Source organism: Pleurodeles waltl, chromosome 4_1 (assembly GCF_031143425.1).
Source record: "Pleurodeles waltl isolate 20211129_DDA chromosome 4_1, aPleWal1.hap1.20221129, whole genome shotgun sequence".
In the NCBI taxonomy this organism is placed as follows: domain Eukaryota; kingdom Metazoa; phylum Chordata; class Amphibia; order Caudata; family Salamandridae; genus Pleurodeles; species Pleurodeles waltl.
Genome location: NC_090442.1, coordinates 788,362,139 through 788,379,356, shown reverse-complemented (window position 1 = coordinate 788,379,356; position 17,218 = coordinate 788,362,139). Strand labels below are relative to the sequence as shown.

Below are 17,218 nucleotides of genomic sequence, written 5' to 3'. Positions count from 1 at the left end.
GTTTCATACCAAGCTTTTAGTTTCAAGAGACAGATACGAGGAGAACACTATGGATATGTTCATGTACCACAACTATTTAGGTATTTCTAGGTAGCAGGGTTGTTCCTGTTGTGGGGCACTAAGTCTTACCCACTTGGAAGGACCTCTGTCACCTTAAATCCGGTTTTGCTCCGACTAACTAGCAGTGCCTCATCTCTCCCAAGGGGGAGGGATGATTGGGCAGCCGAGCGCATGGCATCTTTAGAACTTCTCAGGGAAGTCGTGGTCACTCAGGTCCCAACAAGCTCTCTCATTTACAGTATGATCTCATATACAAATGACAGAGGCAGTTTAAGTTTTATAAATTGTTTTTAATAATACGACTGCATTTTAGATATTAAGGCATGAGCCGCAATAACCAGAACCATACAACACAGTAGGATTAAAAATAGTCACGATGAGAGTGAAACATAAAAACAACGCTATCATTGTGTTAATAGATTCTATTCTCTCTCAGTAAGTTATATTTCGAGCACAGCATGTTAAGCTATTAACTTGCCTTTCAGATTCCCCGGGAAGACATCAACCCTCATACCTGAGCAAAGGCCTGGGATCTGGTTCAGCACCTGCAACAAGGCAGTCAGCGTCTAGTTGTGGTTCCCCTGGTCGGAATCTCCCTCTTGCGTGTATTAGGACAAGGAAGTGTTTTTATCACAAAATGTCCCTACGCAAGTAATCCAAAGACTAAACTTCTACCACGTCTATCGGCAATGTACCAGACTGTATCCTTGACTGAAGCACAGAGTGAACAAGAATGTGTTATTGAACTCCAGTGCTGAAGTAGGCTAAACAGTGTGATATAAAAAATAAAACAAGACCGTAGAACTGGCTATTTGAAAAATAACAGTACGAAACTGAATAAAATGCATTTAGAGCAAAGTGCACAGAGGCTCTATGCTGCAAGCAAAGGAATAAAATACATCCAGGGCAAAGTGCACAAAGGCCTAACGCCTGAAGCAAATGCGCAAATAATACATAAAAATGACCACACTACAGAGCAATGCATGCATTGTGCCACTTTGTAAATCTGGCGTGGCGATTTTTGCCTCGTTACAAATTGGGACTTTGGTTGGCAGTCAGGTTACCCACTGTCCAAGCAAGGAACCACACTCTAGTCAGGGTAAGGGAGAAACACCCACAGTTAACCCCCGCTCACCCTCTTGGTAGCCTGGCATGAGCAGGTAGACAGTAACTCAGTGAAAACACTACAAAATGACACAACACAGGTTTAGAAAAATAGATAATATTTATCTAAACAAAACAAGCCAAAACGACAAAAGAAAATCCAACATAAACAAGTTAAGATATTTTAAAAAGAATAAGAGTCTTGGGGCCATATGTAGGAACACTTGTTCCCATAGACACAGAATGGGTAAAAACCTTTGCTACATCTGGCCTTTAATCCTTAGAAAACAGTGAGAACACTGTTAGCGCACAAAAGTACCTGGGTAGCGTCAAAATAAAACCACACGAGCGAGTGTGCGTTGAAAAAGGTCAGTGATGTGTCAATTTTTCACCCACAAGCAAAAATGTGCATCATTCCTTCTTCGGTCGGGTCTGCCTGTGTCATTTCTTCTCTCCCGCAAGAGAGGGATGTGTTGATCTGGATGGGCACCTCGACTCCAGGCAGGCTTTGCGTTGCTTTTATGTGCCCAGCGTTGTGCTGAAATCCAGTTACACGGTGTCGAGAAACCACGCTGCGTTTGGGTTTGCATCATTTACAGCAGCCGATGCGGGTGTTGCGTGTTGTTTCTCGAGCTGCGTAGCATCGATTTTAGCCGCGAGGCCGGTGGCGCATCATTTATCAGCTGCGAGGCGGGTGGTGCGTCTAAAGTTTCCCCGCTCTTTGCGTGGATTTTCAGTTTTTAGCTGCCAGCCTGACCTCTCAAGGGCCCAGAGATTGGATAGGGCACCACTTGGCAGGGCAGGAGTCTCAGCAGAGAGTCCAGGTGCTGACAGAGGAAGTCTTTGATGGCCCTGAGACTTCAACAACAGGAGGCAATCTGAGTTCACGCCCTTGGTGATTCTTCTCAGGCAGGAATGCACAACAAAGTCCAGTCATTGCCCCTTTTCACAGGCAGAAGCAGCAACTGAAGGATAGCCCAACAAAGCACAGTTACAGGCCGGGGCAGCACTTCTCCTCAGCTCTTCAGCTCTTCTCCTTGGCAGAGGTTTCTCTTGATTCCAGAAGTGATCTAATTTTCAGGGGTTTTGGGTGCTCTTCTTATACCCCTTTCTTCCTTTGAAGTAGGCCTACTTCAAAGAGAAGTCTCTGTTGTTTTCAATATCCTGCCTTGCCCAGGCCAGGCCCCAGACACAGACCAGGGGGTTGGAGACTGCATTGTGTAAGGGCAGGCAAAGCCATTTCAGATGTAAGTGTCTACTTCTCCCTTCAGCCCAGATGGCCCATCAGGATATGCAGGCTACACCCCAGATCCCTTTGTGTCACTGTATAGAGGAGATGTGCAAACAGCCCAACTGTCAAACTGACCCAGACAGGGAATCCACAAACAAGCAGAGGCACAGAATGGTTTAAGCAAGAAAATGTCTACTTTCTAAAAGTGACATTTTCAAACACACAATCCAAAAAACAACTTCACTAAAAGATGTATTTTTTTAAATTGTGAGTTCAGAGACCCCAAGTTCCACATGTCTATCTGCTCCCCAAGGGAATCTACTCTTTAATAATATTTAAAGGCAGCCCCCATGTTAACCTATGAGAGAGATATTCCTTGCAACAGTGAAAACCGAATTTGGCAGTTTTTCACTATCAAGACATGTAAAACACATAGGTACATGTCCCACCTTTAACATACACTGCATCCTGCCCATGGGGCTACCTATGCCTACCTTAGGGGTGTCTTACATGTATAAAAAGAAAAGGTTTTAGCTTGCCAAATTGAATTGGCAGTTAAAACTGCATACACAGACACTGCAGTGACAGGTCTGAGCCATACTTACAGGGCTACTTATGTGGGTGGCACAACCAGTGCTGCAGGCCCACTAGTAGCATTTGATTTACAGGCCCTGGGCATCTCTGGTGCACAGTACTAGGGACTAACTAGTAAATCAAACATGTCAATCATGGAAAGCCAATTAGACATAAATTTTTACATAGGAGCACGTGCACTTTAGCACTGGATAGCAGTGGTAAAGTGCCCATAGTAAACAGCAAAAACGGAGACCAGCACACACCAAGAACCTGGAAAACAGAGGCAAAACATTAGGGGAGACCACACCAAGGATGTCAAGTATAACAGGCCTCGTTGGACCACATTAGCGTAAAAAAAAAAAATTATACTAATATGGCGGAATGAGGCAATAGGGGGTCTTAAATCACCCCCTAAGACCTTGATTACAAGTTTGCTGGATAAAAACTTGTGCAGGGGACCGAATTATGACAAATGCGTCTAAATCATACCAAATAATTTTTGCAGATCAAACCTGCCTATATTTACTGGGGAAGAATGTCCGGTAGATACTAGGACATGCAGCTTTTGGTGCATGGTGTGTCCTATTCTGAAGGTGAAAACCTGGACCAGAGTATAATTATCACACCAGATTCATTCCAGTTCCTCACATCCGATTTTAAAGAGTTTCATCATCATTTAAACATGGCTCTTGGGCACTCCTATTCAGGGGCTTAAAAAAGCAAGACAAACAGCATCCAAAAGCAAAACAAACACACTACATTTGGTCTTTAACATTACGCAGCTTTAGGTTTATTAGAAAGTAGGTAGAATGCAGCTAGTTCAAGTTCACGAGTCAATGTTGTTGCAAACTACGCCAGGGAACATAACTGACAAACAATGAATTAATAGAGCAAATGCGTACTTCCACCAATGAAGTCAGAGAGGGTGGATCGGTGCATAGAATGATAAATGACCAATGGAACAGATGGATGAGTGGGACGATTTAAGTACAGAGCTACAAATGGATGAATGGACAGACACATTGAAGAAGAGGAGAATGTAAACTTTGTTAAAGGACAGAGAGCAGTAGGATAAACATGGCATAAGGCAAAGTGAAAAGTCTTGTCATGTGCCCTGTATCACGGCCTCAATCACTAAATATTTAATTTTATTTCAGAAGGTCGACAGGTGAAATGGCGGTAAAAAAATTCAATTTGAGTTACTCCATTGTTGCCGGTCATTTTCACATTGTAAAGGCCGTAGGTATCTATGTCTCCAGCTTCAACTCTGGTAACACTCCAACCCCCTCGATTTCCAAGCCTGCCAGAAGATGTTCCATCACTACGAATAATTTCTATATCCACCATACCACCGTTATTGAAACTTATTTTGATATTGTGCACGAGTTTTCCCTTCGTGTCGATTTCATGAAGCAGTCCCCCATTTGGATTTCCGACAAATCTGCCCCAGGTGCCCTTATAGAAGAATCGGAGACCATCGATCAGATTCCACTCCCTCACATTCACTTGGGTGACAGGATTCTCGTTCGAGTTGTCTGAAGAGGGATAGTAAACAGTGCGGCTACGGTCAGAGTTACCTTCTAAAATGTTGTATGAAAATGGACCAAAGGAAGCTTTCTGCATGGAAGTGTGTGGTTTGGAAGGAATGTCCTCGCTCCCAGGCATGAAGTTATCAAGGAAGAAGGTGGGTACCAAGGTTTGAAGCATGGCACCATTTGCCCTATTCCACAGCATTGTCTTCACTGTGTCACAGATCTCTTTGAAGTAAGTCGGGTTGGACACAACTGTAGACTGCATTGTATAAAAGTTCCTATTTTTCCCAGTGACTTTGTCATATACATCTCCTGTGAAAACGTAGAAGAAAAAGGGTGGTATGGTTGTTGGGGACTTGTACTCATCCAAGGTCACAGTAATGCTGTCGCTTCGCCACTTTTGCCATTTGCCATAGAGTTCCTCAAAATCTTTCTGATAAGTTTCAATCTCTTCCTTCAAGTCTTTCTTCCAGACTACTGTGTTATCTTCATCATAGATTTCTTTGCCATGCATCAATCTTTCCTTAAGATTAGCCAGATGCATGTAAGACAATGTCACGGTCAGGGGAATCAAATGAACTGCGTTATTGGAGTGCACAAGTCGGCTGTGAAGATCATTACAAGAAGCAACGATGGCGCCCATGAGTGCCCCTTTCTCGTTGTTTTTTGCCTCTACATACTGTTGCATGGTTCGGCGTAAGCCATCAAGGCTATTTTGCATCTGGTTTACCTCTGCAGCAAGGATCTTCTGGTCAATCATGTATTCAACTTGATCTTTAACAAGATCCCATATATTAACAGCAGAGCTTGGCCAGAAGAAGCTTATGAGCACACTGATAAACTTCCCCACGGGGATGCCCTCCACATTAATAAGTCCAACAAGACCAGTAACTAGCTCCTTCATTCGATCGTTCCATGTCTCACCTAGTTTAGCAGTTCGGAAGATAGTTTGATTGTTCTCCAGTTTGTGAGCATTTTCTGTAAAGAAAACATACTGGTGAGACAAATGCTTCCGAAAAACATGTTCTAAATTGTGCATCTTAGCAGGAATGTGATACAGCATGCACAGTTCTAATATTGATTATGGTCTATCAGCAAATAATGGCCAGTGGTAAAATAGATTTTACTTGTCACTGCCAATTTTTGATAGTAGTGTATTGTGACCCATGTCACAGAGTTTCAATGAGAAATCTTATATCACTAATGATTGTCTTTTGGCTGGCCAGTGATTGTACGTTTTTTGATGTGCATTCCCCATTAAAGATTATTATTAATTCAAAGACCAAACCAATATACTTCTCATGTTGCATGCTCGCTGCAATCATTTTGGAGACAGCCGCCTTAATCAGCAAAGTTTCTGCCTAACGGACTCTCTATCTTAGACTTCAGAAATAACTCTTAATTTCAGAAAGTCTCTAAAAACATGCTTCTACATCATCCCTGTACACTCTCTGCCTATGCCCCACAGACTAGAAAACAACCTTCTTACATTCAGAAAGTCCCTAAAAACATATGTCTTCAAACTAGTCTATGAGTGATATTGTTTCCCTTTGACTTACCACAGGTCCACTGTGACTCGATTTAATTTTTCTGCCAGTCAGTCATCTAAAATTGATCACTGTCTTTAACATTCCAGGTCCCTAAAAGCATCACTGAATTATTTAAGGCTTCACTTGCAGATTGGCTGTCTCTCTATAACAAGATGTGTAATCTATTCTCTCCATATTTGTTCCCAACTCAAAATGCTGCAAGACTACCTCTTGAGGTCTAGAGTGCTTTACAAAATAGCTTAATTGCCTAAATCAAATGCAAGGGACACATTTTCATGTAAGAAGTGCAGGTTCCTTGCCTCTTCATGTCAGACCTATCACAAATGAATACAAAAAGGGTTTTATGGCAGAGTATTGTATTCAAAAATACTATCTAAAACATCTTCGGTGTAAAGTTTCTGTTCTTCATTCCAATATGGCGATTTAATTGCAGACAATGTTTCGGACCAATATTTACGTCATACAATATTCTGAGAATATTATTCGGGCACCACGCCACACAAATCATGGACCTTATAGCTCAGTTTCCCACCATCTAATACTGGGCAGACCTTGAAGACCCTAATAACAAAATGCATTTAGTGATGATTATCACATCTTCTTGACTTGATAAAGGTATAACTATCATATTGAAAGCATGAATTCTGTTAACATTACCTTGGACAGACTAAAGCCTGGGGAAAAGGTCTTCACATTAAGTGCCCCTTTACATTATAATTTACAAATCACTCACTGAAAGTTTTCATTTGGAGAAACAAAACATATCCTGGTGTTTCTATGATGACAAACAATGAACAAAATAAGGACGTGCTTAGTCCCATGAATACTGACATAGCAGTATTCTCTTTGCATGCTTAGTGTCAGCCCCTGCCCACCTGCACACCTCCCATAGCCACTAACAACTCACCTGTTTCCATTCTTTAGTCGCTAAACACTCACCTGATCCAGTCTCAGATCTGCTGACTCCTCACAAAAGCACCTCTCACAGAAGGGCAAGCCACTCATTATCATCAGTGGGGTGGCAATGCTGTCCCACACCAACTGGTTACACAGTTATTCCCTTCCTATAATATCCAATGAGCATCTGCTACGTTCAGGGGTGGCTGGTGATCTTTGTCATTGATGGGACGTGATACTTGCCCACAATTCCAGCCAGTGAATCAATTTCCTTCTCGAAAGGTTCAGGGTGAGGAAGGAGTGGTTCTTGTATGGCAGACTTACAAGCGTAACACTCTTATGTGCACACTCTCACTCACTCATGCTCACCTACATTCACTCATTCTTATTCTCACTTACACTCATTCATTTTCACTCACAGCTCCTTACCCATAACTCCTTCACACTGCCTTAAACGTGTTCTCAGTCACTCATACTGACTCTTACTCCCACTCACTATCACAATCTTTTTTTCTCATTCTCACACGTGACCATTGCTCTGTAGAGGGGAGAGGTATTGGATGAACACCTGGCCACACATTTTAAGGACCCAGTGACATGAACTGTGAGAAGATTGGGTTGTAAAATGAACGAGATGAAACATCATGAAAGGGCTTATTCTGGCATGGTTTGTTTAGGCAGGAATGTTCTGAAGTAGGACAAACTGGGGACTGAGGCGGATTGGCTGCAGGAGGCAACAGAGGGCCCTTGGAGCCCGACCTAACTGTAATCAGAGGTGAGGCACAGGCATTCTTCTTTTGCAGGACCAGTTCTCCAATTTAGTGTTCATTTCTCAGCCCTGGCTATGTCCTCTCTGCTGCTCTGACCTTCTGTGAGGCACAGCGGCAACAAGGGGAAAGTGAAATCAGGTTTAAACAGACACACCGTACCTGCATAGCGAAAGCAGTGTATCCATTTTACTGCATGTAACCACACGTCACAAAGTCATCAGACCTCTTGGCTCTGATGATGCCAGATCGCTTGGTGATAGACTGGCCCACCCCATAGATAAGCAGCCCCAGGAGCAATCACTTGATTGATAGGTAACCCCAGGCAATAAGGCTGAAGGCTACAGCACCCGGGACCACATTAAAAAGTGATGCTTGCTGTGTGCCATATAGGAAAATGGCATGGAGGCCCTGAAGAATTTCAGGCCTTGGCTGGATGAAGGTACTAGCACATGTAGCATTGAAAAAGTGAATGGCTGCTTGACCCTTGCTCAAGCGCGGGTTCAGAAAAGTGGCAGCCAGCCAGGATTTACTAACTTTTAATTGCTTTTATGAGATTATAATGTAATTAGAAAATTAGTTTATGATACAGAAACATGGATGAGTGGTACTCCAAAGCTCTAGGTAACCAGCCGCTCCTGGTTCTTTCCTATTCACCACTGACAGTGCCCCGGATCCAGTCCTATTACAAACTGGTTAGTTCTCACCATTCTCTCACCATTTATTTTCTGCAAACCAACAACAGTGCACTTTCTGCCCTTGCCATGAATAAAAACAATGTGCCTGCTTACTTCCTTACACTAGTCCCAGGATGATTGTTTTCTGGTCCAGGGAGGACCTGGCCTGGCAGTTCAGGTTGGACTGTTCACATGAGCAGCAGGGTCAAGACTGATTTGTATATGGCTTGGTCCAAACTGAAATGGAGTTGTATGGGAAAAAAGTGATGTATTTAGTACCAGACTGGACAAGGGGTGAATATTTGACAGTGTTCAGCGCTCCACAGTCACCATTAGGTAGGTATATTTAGGACATTGATTCTATAGAAACAGCATTTTTTGTTTTGCTAATAACTTTGGCACCATTTGATGAATCTTCCCCAAATTTTTTTTAAAAATATGATGCCCAGTTCAGCATCTGTCTGCTGTTTCCTCATGCATTTTTCCATAGGGATTTTGAACAGGAATAGCACCCGAACCACTGGAAGGAATTACACCAAATTTGGCAGAAAGGTAGCTCATGATCCAGAAAGCGCCCTTTTTGTTATTTGGTGTAAATCCATTCAGTAGGTTTTGAGAAATTAAAGAAAAAACAAATTTGTATACATAGGGACTCAAAATCTGATTGGGTGCCAATGTAGGCAGCCATGCCAAAAGATTAAAAAAAGAAAAGGGGCCAGGGTAAGGACACCCTGGCCCCTTAGCTCTGGTGCTAGGGATCCAGAGGACACCCCCAGAGCAAAAAAGCATTAAAAAAAAATATTTTGCAGGAGTTGCGGCAGACCTGCGGATCCACTGAAAATTCCTTTAAAACAACAAGCGTGGGCTCCAATGCGTAAATGCAGCCCCGAGTGGACAAGGTCCTGGGGGGCATTGACATTTTGAATGTGGAGGGGGCACCTGGCCCCCACATCCCAAGGACCACCACTTTCCTGAGGCTATCATCTAAGTAAATGCTGGGCTCCACCCGGCTACCTACAGCCCTGGGGGCTGCCAACTTCCTGGTGCTATCATCTAATAAATGCGGGGGGGTGCCCGGACTCCTGCAGCCCCAGGGATCACCACCTCCCAAGGGCTATCATCTAAGTAAATGTGGGGTGGACTGCCATGCCCCCTTGGCCCCGGGAACCAACACATCCATGGCACAGTTTGTAATGAAATGCAGGGGTGCAGCCTGGTCCCCCCTGCAGCTCCGGTACTGCCACCTCCCCGGGGCTCAATTTGAAATGATATGTAGAGGGGCTTCTTTCCCCCCTGCAGCCACTGGGACTGCCTCCTCCCCTCGGCTGTATAAGTTGGAGGGGGCTCGCTGCACCCTTGAGGAGCCAATGTTGGCCCTGGGAACCACCACCCCCGAGGGCCGGCTCAAGCTATGTCCCAGGCTTTCACTAGCTGGAAGCAGAGGTTTCCTCTGTTTCCCTGCCTGCAGAGAAACAGAGGGAAACAGAGGCAACAATTGCTCTCGCAGACAGGGAGCTGCATATTTAGCAGCTCCCTCTCTGTTACAGCATTGTTGGCTCCCGCAGGAGGCGGGGATCCAGTTGGGACCACGACGGCCTTCAGGCTCCCCCTGCAGCCTTCAACAGTAGTAACTGGGTGCCCTGGGGAGCACCCAAGTGACATGGCAAGGCCCCAGGGGTAGAAGTCCCCAGGGCTGAGATCGGTCTGGGGTGGGAGAATGTACGCCCCATGCCCCCGCAAAAAAAGAAAATGTTTAGGCTGGGCCCAAGGGTATAGGGTCACCATGGTCAAGATTCCCCCAAGGAGGGGAGCCACGAGGCCCCTGTCCCAAAAAATGTAAATATTTAGGCTGGGCCCCAGTCAATGGGGTCTGCAGGGCCACGATTGGCCCAGGGATTGGGGCCACGCAGCCCCCCCACTCCATAAAATAATCATATTAATGCCGGGCTCCGGGGAATGGGGTCCCTGGTCCCAAAAATCAACCAGGGGAGATGGACCACGTGGCCCCCGGCACTTGGCATGGGCACTGCAGGAGTCCCCCTGCCCAGAACCCTTGCAATGCTCACTGTCTACTGTGCAGACAGTGAGCATTGCGTGGGTGCTGGTGCACCCTTCAGGCCATGCAACCCCCCTCCCCAGGCTGAACTCATCCCCAGGGACCCCATCCTCCCAGGCATAGTCTAATTTGTTTTTTAGAGGTTAGGGAGGCTGTGCAGCCACCCTCCCTAGGCCGATCATTGCCCTGGGGACCCCATCCCCTGGGGCCAGGCCTAATTATTTTGTTTTCATCTGTGAGAACATTTTTGCGGGTAGGCAGACAGAGGAAATCTCCGCTCTGGTGAAGGGAAAGCTGACTGCCAGCTCTCCCTTCATCAGAGCAGAGTGTTTGTTGTGGCTTGGTGGTAGCTGTCAAAGCTGCCACCAAGCCACAGCAAACAGCTATGTCCCGGTGGGCACCCTAGGACAACCAGGACCCGGCCTTGGGGTTGGCAGTCCCCAGGGTCATCAGTGGCTCCTCAAGGGGGGCTGTGCGCCCCTTCCCATGAAAATAGCCTAGGGGAGGTGGTGGTCCCCAGGGCCTAGGGTACAAAACGGACGTCTTTCTATTTTCTACAGTTTATAGATCGATAGATAAATAGATAGATAGATAGACAGATAGATAGATATTTGTATTGACTTTTTTTTTTAATGCAATAAATAAAAAGAATCTAAATTTAAATATAGAAACAAATATAAAAAAGAATAAGTAACTTAATAAATTTTTGTTTTACAAATGTTTTGAAATACTAATAATAATATCTATTAAAATTTATAAAAAAGGCAAAATGTATACAAAATATAAAGGGCCTTGTTGCATGTTGGAGGTAATACGACCGCTGTATTATGACTCATACAACGAAGTCCGCCAAAATCACGAAACTGCCAGGACACTGAAGGGTGGGAAAGAGGTGGTCCCACCACCAGCACCGCCAGCCTGCCAAAAAACCTCTGATCCAATTACAACCCACAAGTCATGATGGCAGTTCTTCCATGGCAGAAAACCAATGGTGGTACGAAGTGCGGTGGTCAGCGGTCACCACAGTAATACAACATACCACATTGGATAATTTGAAAAGCCCACACTTGACACACATCCACACACCTACAAACTCCACACCACATTGGATAATTTGAAAAGCCCACACCTGACACACATACCTACACACTGCACTAGAAAACACACCCCTTCACACCCCACAATCCTTTGCATCTACAAGGACTATCCCAACTCTATAGAGGCCATACAAAAAATAATCATCATTTATAGATTAGGCTCCCCTGCACTCATCACAGAGCACTCATCCCACACCTGCACAACACACCCCACACATACATTACTACCCCACATAAAATACACCACCGCTCAACCACTCACAGCCCGGCACCCACACCTCATCACCAAATTTCATATTTTCTTATCCTTCCTCACCGCCACATCCACCACTACCAAGACCCCACAAAAACATCCCCGTTTCACAGATGATGAATTAAGGGTCATGGTCGATGAAATAATCAGATTAGAGCCACACCTATTTGGAGCTCCAGTCCAGCAACCATCTTTCGTCAGGAAAATGGAGATGTAAAAAAGAATCTTTGACAAGGTGAATGCTGTAGGCACCTATCCATGCACCAGGGAGGACATCACGAAGAGGTGGAACAACCTCGGGGGACGGTCCATTCCATGGTCCTCAGGATCCAGCTGGCAGTCCTCAAGACTGGCGGTGGGCCCCCACCTCCTTCCCCTAATTTCACATCATGGGAGGAGAAGGCCTTGGACATCCTGCATCCTGAGGGCTTGAAAGGAATACCTGGGGGAGTTGAGTCGGGTAAGTCACAGTACAACAACTGCAATGTCCTGCATGCTCACATCTGCCAGTACTATTACAAGCAACACACAGCTACAACTGTGTTCTCCACTAAACTGGCCTTTAAATCACCATCTAAACAATGTTATGTACTGACCTGGGAGGGGACACCAATATAGGAAACTGGATGTACTTGCAGTACATTCATACAGAAGCCCAGGTATAATAGTTACTACTATACTGTTGGCCGGCTCTGCTTCCATAGTACATTATGCAGCTGTGAGTTGACTCAATAATGCTATACACCTAACTGGAGATCACTTTAAAATGTACAGTCAACAAACCGACAATATATGAGTCAATGAACAGTCATCTAACCACCAAGATAGTCCAACATCATGTAGCAAGGTATATGCAATTGGAAATCTCTTTTTTGCCCACATAGCTTGAACCCAGATTTGGAAGTAGGTGGCATTGTCATATCAGGGGATCAAGTAAAGGCTTTGTGTGCATGTCACATAGAATGTCTACCGGTCAAAGTTTGATATCACTTGTTCCATTACTTTCAATAACTGTGTGTTTCACTTCTCCTACAGGTAACCTAACCAGTGTCCCCATGGAACGGACACAAGAGACGGACACTTCCCCTCTGGATGAAGCCCTCAGTGAGGAAAACACCACTGATGTGTGGACATTGAGGACGAAGCTGGCCCATCTGGGACACCTGGTCAGTCAATAACTGTGAGCCTCACCCTGCCTACATAGACTCCTCCCAGCCCTATTGTGTCAACATCACAGGCAACCATTCGCCCCCAAACCTGTGTTCCAAGGACAGTGTCTACCATCTTGTGCCCCCCAGTACAGGTATCTGATTCTCCTGTTGTAAACCCAGACAATGATGGGTCTGGCACCAGTGGGAGTGGCCAAACTGTGCCAAGGGCACAAGCACGTGGGGGTAGGGTGCGTGGGTGGGATGGCGTAGGCCAGAGGATGGAAGAACTTAGGGATACAACTGGCCAGGACACCATCTCACAAGTTTTGGGAGCTTACGATCAAACCCAAGGCGGGATGGGCCAGGTACTTACCATGATGGGGGAGATCAAGCAGCTGCAGAGGGACAACCACTAGGAATTCATGCAGAAATGGGAGGCCCGAAATGCCCACTTGGCTTCCATTGAAGGAGTGCTTTGAGACATGAATACCACCCGGAGTAGGTTTTGTACCCAACAACTGGCCCCTTCCACTAGAAATGAGACCTCAGCCCCTTCTACATCTGTGGCTGCTAGAGGAATGGAGGGCCTGCCGTGGGAAGGACATGCCTCAGACACCCCTGCCTCTGTAGCTGACGAACCCCCCACAAACGTGGGCGTCCTCCCAGACATCCAGGCGGAGCAGGTGCCAAGACCAAAACCACTGCCAGGAAGTAAACCTCTACTGACTGGTTCCCCTTGTGTGTCACAGATACACCCTGTTGACTTTTCTTAAACCTATCTCCATTTTCCTATGGTACAAGGACACTGGGCGTTTGTCTCCAAATGTTGTAGTGTCGTAGTTTGGACTCTTGCTTTGAGCAAGACTGCTGGTTTAAGGATGACAGTATTTTTGTTTGTAGGCGACTACGTCTTTCCTACAACAAGTCGCAACTGTTGTCCCAACCTTACCGGCTCACTAGCAGCACTTCACCAGAAACACAATAGTAAAAGGTGATTTATGGCAGCCGTTACGCATGGACTCGAGAATAAGATATCTCAGGGAGTGTAGTGGTTAAACGGAGATTACCCTTTTCTCACAGATATATTATGTCTCATACAAACACAGGCAATGACAAAGATGCAGTAAAGTTTCAATAGTTTTTATTTAACATAACTGCAATTTGCGATAAGTTGCATGGGCTGCAATGATTAGGATAATGAATAATGCAAGAAACAGAATTGTGAAGACGAGAGTCATTATTACAAAGACCCCCACCATCTTGCAATACGTAGAAAAGATATGTGAGATGTAATATACCCTAATACCCTAATGTGAAAGGCCTAACCTCCTACCTAAAGGAGAGCTGGGTTTGTTAAACCTAATCTGCCAATGCCATATCCATGAGAGGAGCCCCCAATCCTCGTTACCTTATAATGAGGTCTCTATTTCAGACTCCGCAGGGACACGAAGACTGGGTCAGGGTCAAGACAACTGTAGCATCGGTATAAGCGATGGTCGGAATCCCTCTGATTATCTGCCTAAAGTGTGATGTATTTATACAGATCTACAAGGACCCCTGACGTAGGTGTGTTCCTAAACAATAGATAACAGACATGCTTGGGACGGCAATTAATATAAACAATCCCTCGAAAGTATAGGGAGGGAAAATCCCTAAGTGTGAACACCTACTGTTTGTTTGTCTTTGGTGCTTGATCTTGACGCCTTGGCGCGGTGACACTGATAATGTTACCCATAACAAGTGGCCTATCTATAAACAAGGCAGCCATCTTAGAATAAATAAATAATTAAATGGGCTAAGACAGAGCAAGCTAAGTAGGTTAAAAGTCACTAAGTGACGGGGGCACGAGTCTGCAAGCCAGAGGCTAAGCTAACTCCTGTTGTCCCATTAAAACGAACTAGGATTCACTACAGTAGCAGCTACCCTGATGATTTCATCCACCATGACTGAACCCTTCACTGTCTCCTTTGTGTTATAGTTGATCCAATTCACCAATTTTGCTGTGCACTCCTTAATAAATACTATTTAACCACAGATCATGTGTGAGAGTCATTTATCAACTATATTTAACTGTCTTCTAAAATACCTCCTGCACAAAGAAGGGTCTCACAAATGTTAGACATTAGTATTGTTCCATCTCACATGTACTGCTTAACCAGGGTAGATTTTGCATTGCATAATTATGATAGACAAAACTCTAATCACTTTCATCGAACTTTCCCACATATAAGTTGGGAGGAAGCCAATGGTCACACAGTGAAGTACTGATGCTCACTTCAGTGTTTCGGCATAGGTGTCAATAACTACTACCCCACTCAATACTGAAGTTAAGAACATGTCAGTCTTTCACTATCCAAATAGGCAAACAGATTGGTTTAATGTATCATCAGCTAAAGCCTTATCACATACCCTTACCATAGCTCCCAAACGACCATACCCTATGATACAGACAGAGGTCAGTACAAATGCCCCCAGTCATGGAACCTTCAATCTACTATGGTCAGGTATCAGTAGGCATGCCACTCACCTATGTCAGTCTTGATTCTCATGTACAGTGGCCTGCAATGAGGAAACACAGTGAAAACAACATACAAGTTAGTTATTACCAATAAAAACCATTGAGGGCACAGATAGCACAGGATGACGTGTAAGAGACAAATGAACACACATATGGCACCACTGAACCAACCTCCCATGCCAAACAGGTCTATAGTGTGGAATAGGTGACCACCATCCCAATGTCCTGACAGCCTGGGCATAGAAGTCACACACCACAAATCTCATGCCTGACAGTACCTGGTTCAATCCATGTTCACCTCACTTGTCGGTCTGCAAATCCCACCTGCCTGTGACTCTGTTTGATATTGCCAAATGAGTGAAGTAATTTGTGAAGTAATCTGCAAAATATAAATTTCAAACAAAAGGTATAGGCAGCATTTAAACTAAAACATTCTACAGCCATGTCCTTTATACAACGGTAACTCTGACTGTGCATTGTGATAAACTTGGACTATGGTGATCAAAAACCTGCACAATACTCCATGTAATATTCTGCATGCACATCTGAGTTATGGGCTTTGAAGCTACCTATGACCCGTCTGATGGTCATACTAAGACCCTTATCAAGCATTCCTAACCCAACCAATACCCTACTGAGTTACTGAAATTACAAGACATGACATACCTAAAGTCAGGTGACGTACTGACTGATGATATCTCCAGCTTCATTCTCATCATACTCATCCTCATTTGGCAAATCTACATTCTCACCCACTGGAACTGCTGGCTCCCCCTCATCCGGTATAAATGGGCTTTGACGTCTCAGGGCAAGGTTGTGGAGCATGCATCAGGCAACAATGATTGGACACACTTTAGAGGGTGAGTAGAGGCGGGCTCCACCAGACTTATTGATGCTACGGAATCTTGCCTTCAAGAGCCCAAAAACGCGCTCCAGGACACTCCTTGTCCTTCCGTGGGCATCAATGAAGCAGACTTTCCCTGGCATGGTTTGGTACCTCACTGGTGTCAACAACCAGGGATGGCTTGGGTAACCTGAGTCCCCTGTAAAGAAGAGTTTAGAAAGGCATAAGTAATGGACATCCACACATTAAACACATAAAAAAGTTACAGACACACATTACATATATGTCTTACCAACCTGCCAGGCCCTCTATGTGTATTGTTGTGTCCTAAGCAGTGGGATATTGCTTTTCTGCATGAGGAAGGCATTATGGAATGACCCGGGGAACCTTCATGTAGGCTAAATCTTCACGTTGTGGAAATCAGATGTACCTGTCCAAGTGTTTAAACAATACAGACAGTACAGCCTTCAAAACCAGACTGAACACAGGCTTAGACGTCTCTGCAGTTAGGGCTACTGTATTTTGAAAGGATCCTATGGCCAGGAATGCAGCACTGACATGACTTGTACAATGGGTGGTGTTAGAAATGGGGTCTTTGGTTGGCAGTCAGGTTACCCCCTGTCCAAGCAAGGACCCTCACTCTGGTCAGGGTAAAAGAGAATCTCCCTCAGCTAACCCCCCCTCACCCTTTTGGTAGCTTGGCACGAGCAGTAGGCTTAACTTCAGAGTGCTAGGCATAAAGTATTTGTACCAACACACACAGTACCTTAATGAAAACACTACAACACAACACAGGTTTAGAAAAATAGAAAATATTTATCTAAACAAAACAAGACCAAAACGACAAAAAATCCACCATACACAAGTCAAGTTATAAATTAAAAAACAAAAAAAGAGTCTTCATG

The 17,218-nt window shown here is 44.8% G+C and overlaps 1 protein-coding gene and 1 long non-coding RNA gene across 2 annotated transcripts in view; both read right to left on the bottom strand.

The window, feature by feature from the left end:
- Positions 1 to 345: 345 nt before the first annotated feature.
- The window catches only part of LOC138288178 (uncharacterized), a 77,305-nt gene continuing 60,432 nt past the window's right edge, over positions 346 to 17,218 (bottom strand). The window contains exon 5 of the mRNA XM_069229502.1: positions 346 to 5,481. Within this exon, the coding sequence (XP_069085603.1) occupies positions 4,106 to 5,481 (1,376 nt within the window). The 3' untranslated portion in view covers positions 346 to 4,105. The remainder of the gene's footprint in view (positions 5,482 to 17,218) is intronic.
- LOC138288583 (uncharacterized) lies at positions 14,811 to 16,507 on the bottom strand. Its single transcript, XR_011202473.1, has 3 exons — positions 16,136 to 16,507; positions 15,748 to 15,848; positions 14,811 to 15,510 (listed from the first exon to the last, which is right to left on the bottom strand). It is a non-coding gene; the product is annotated as an uncharacterized lncRNA (long non-coding RNA).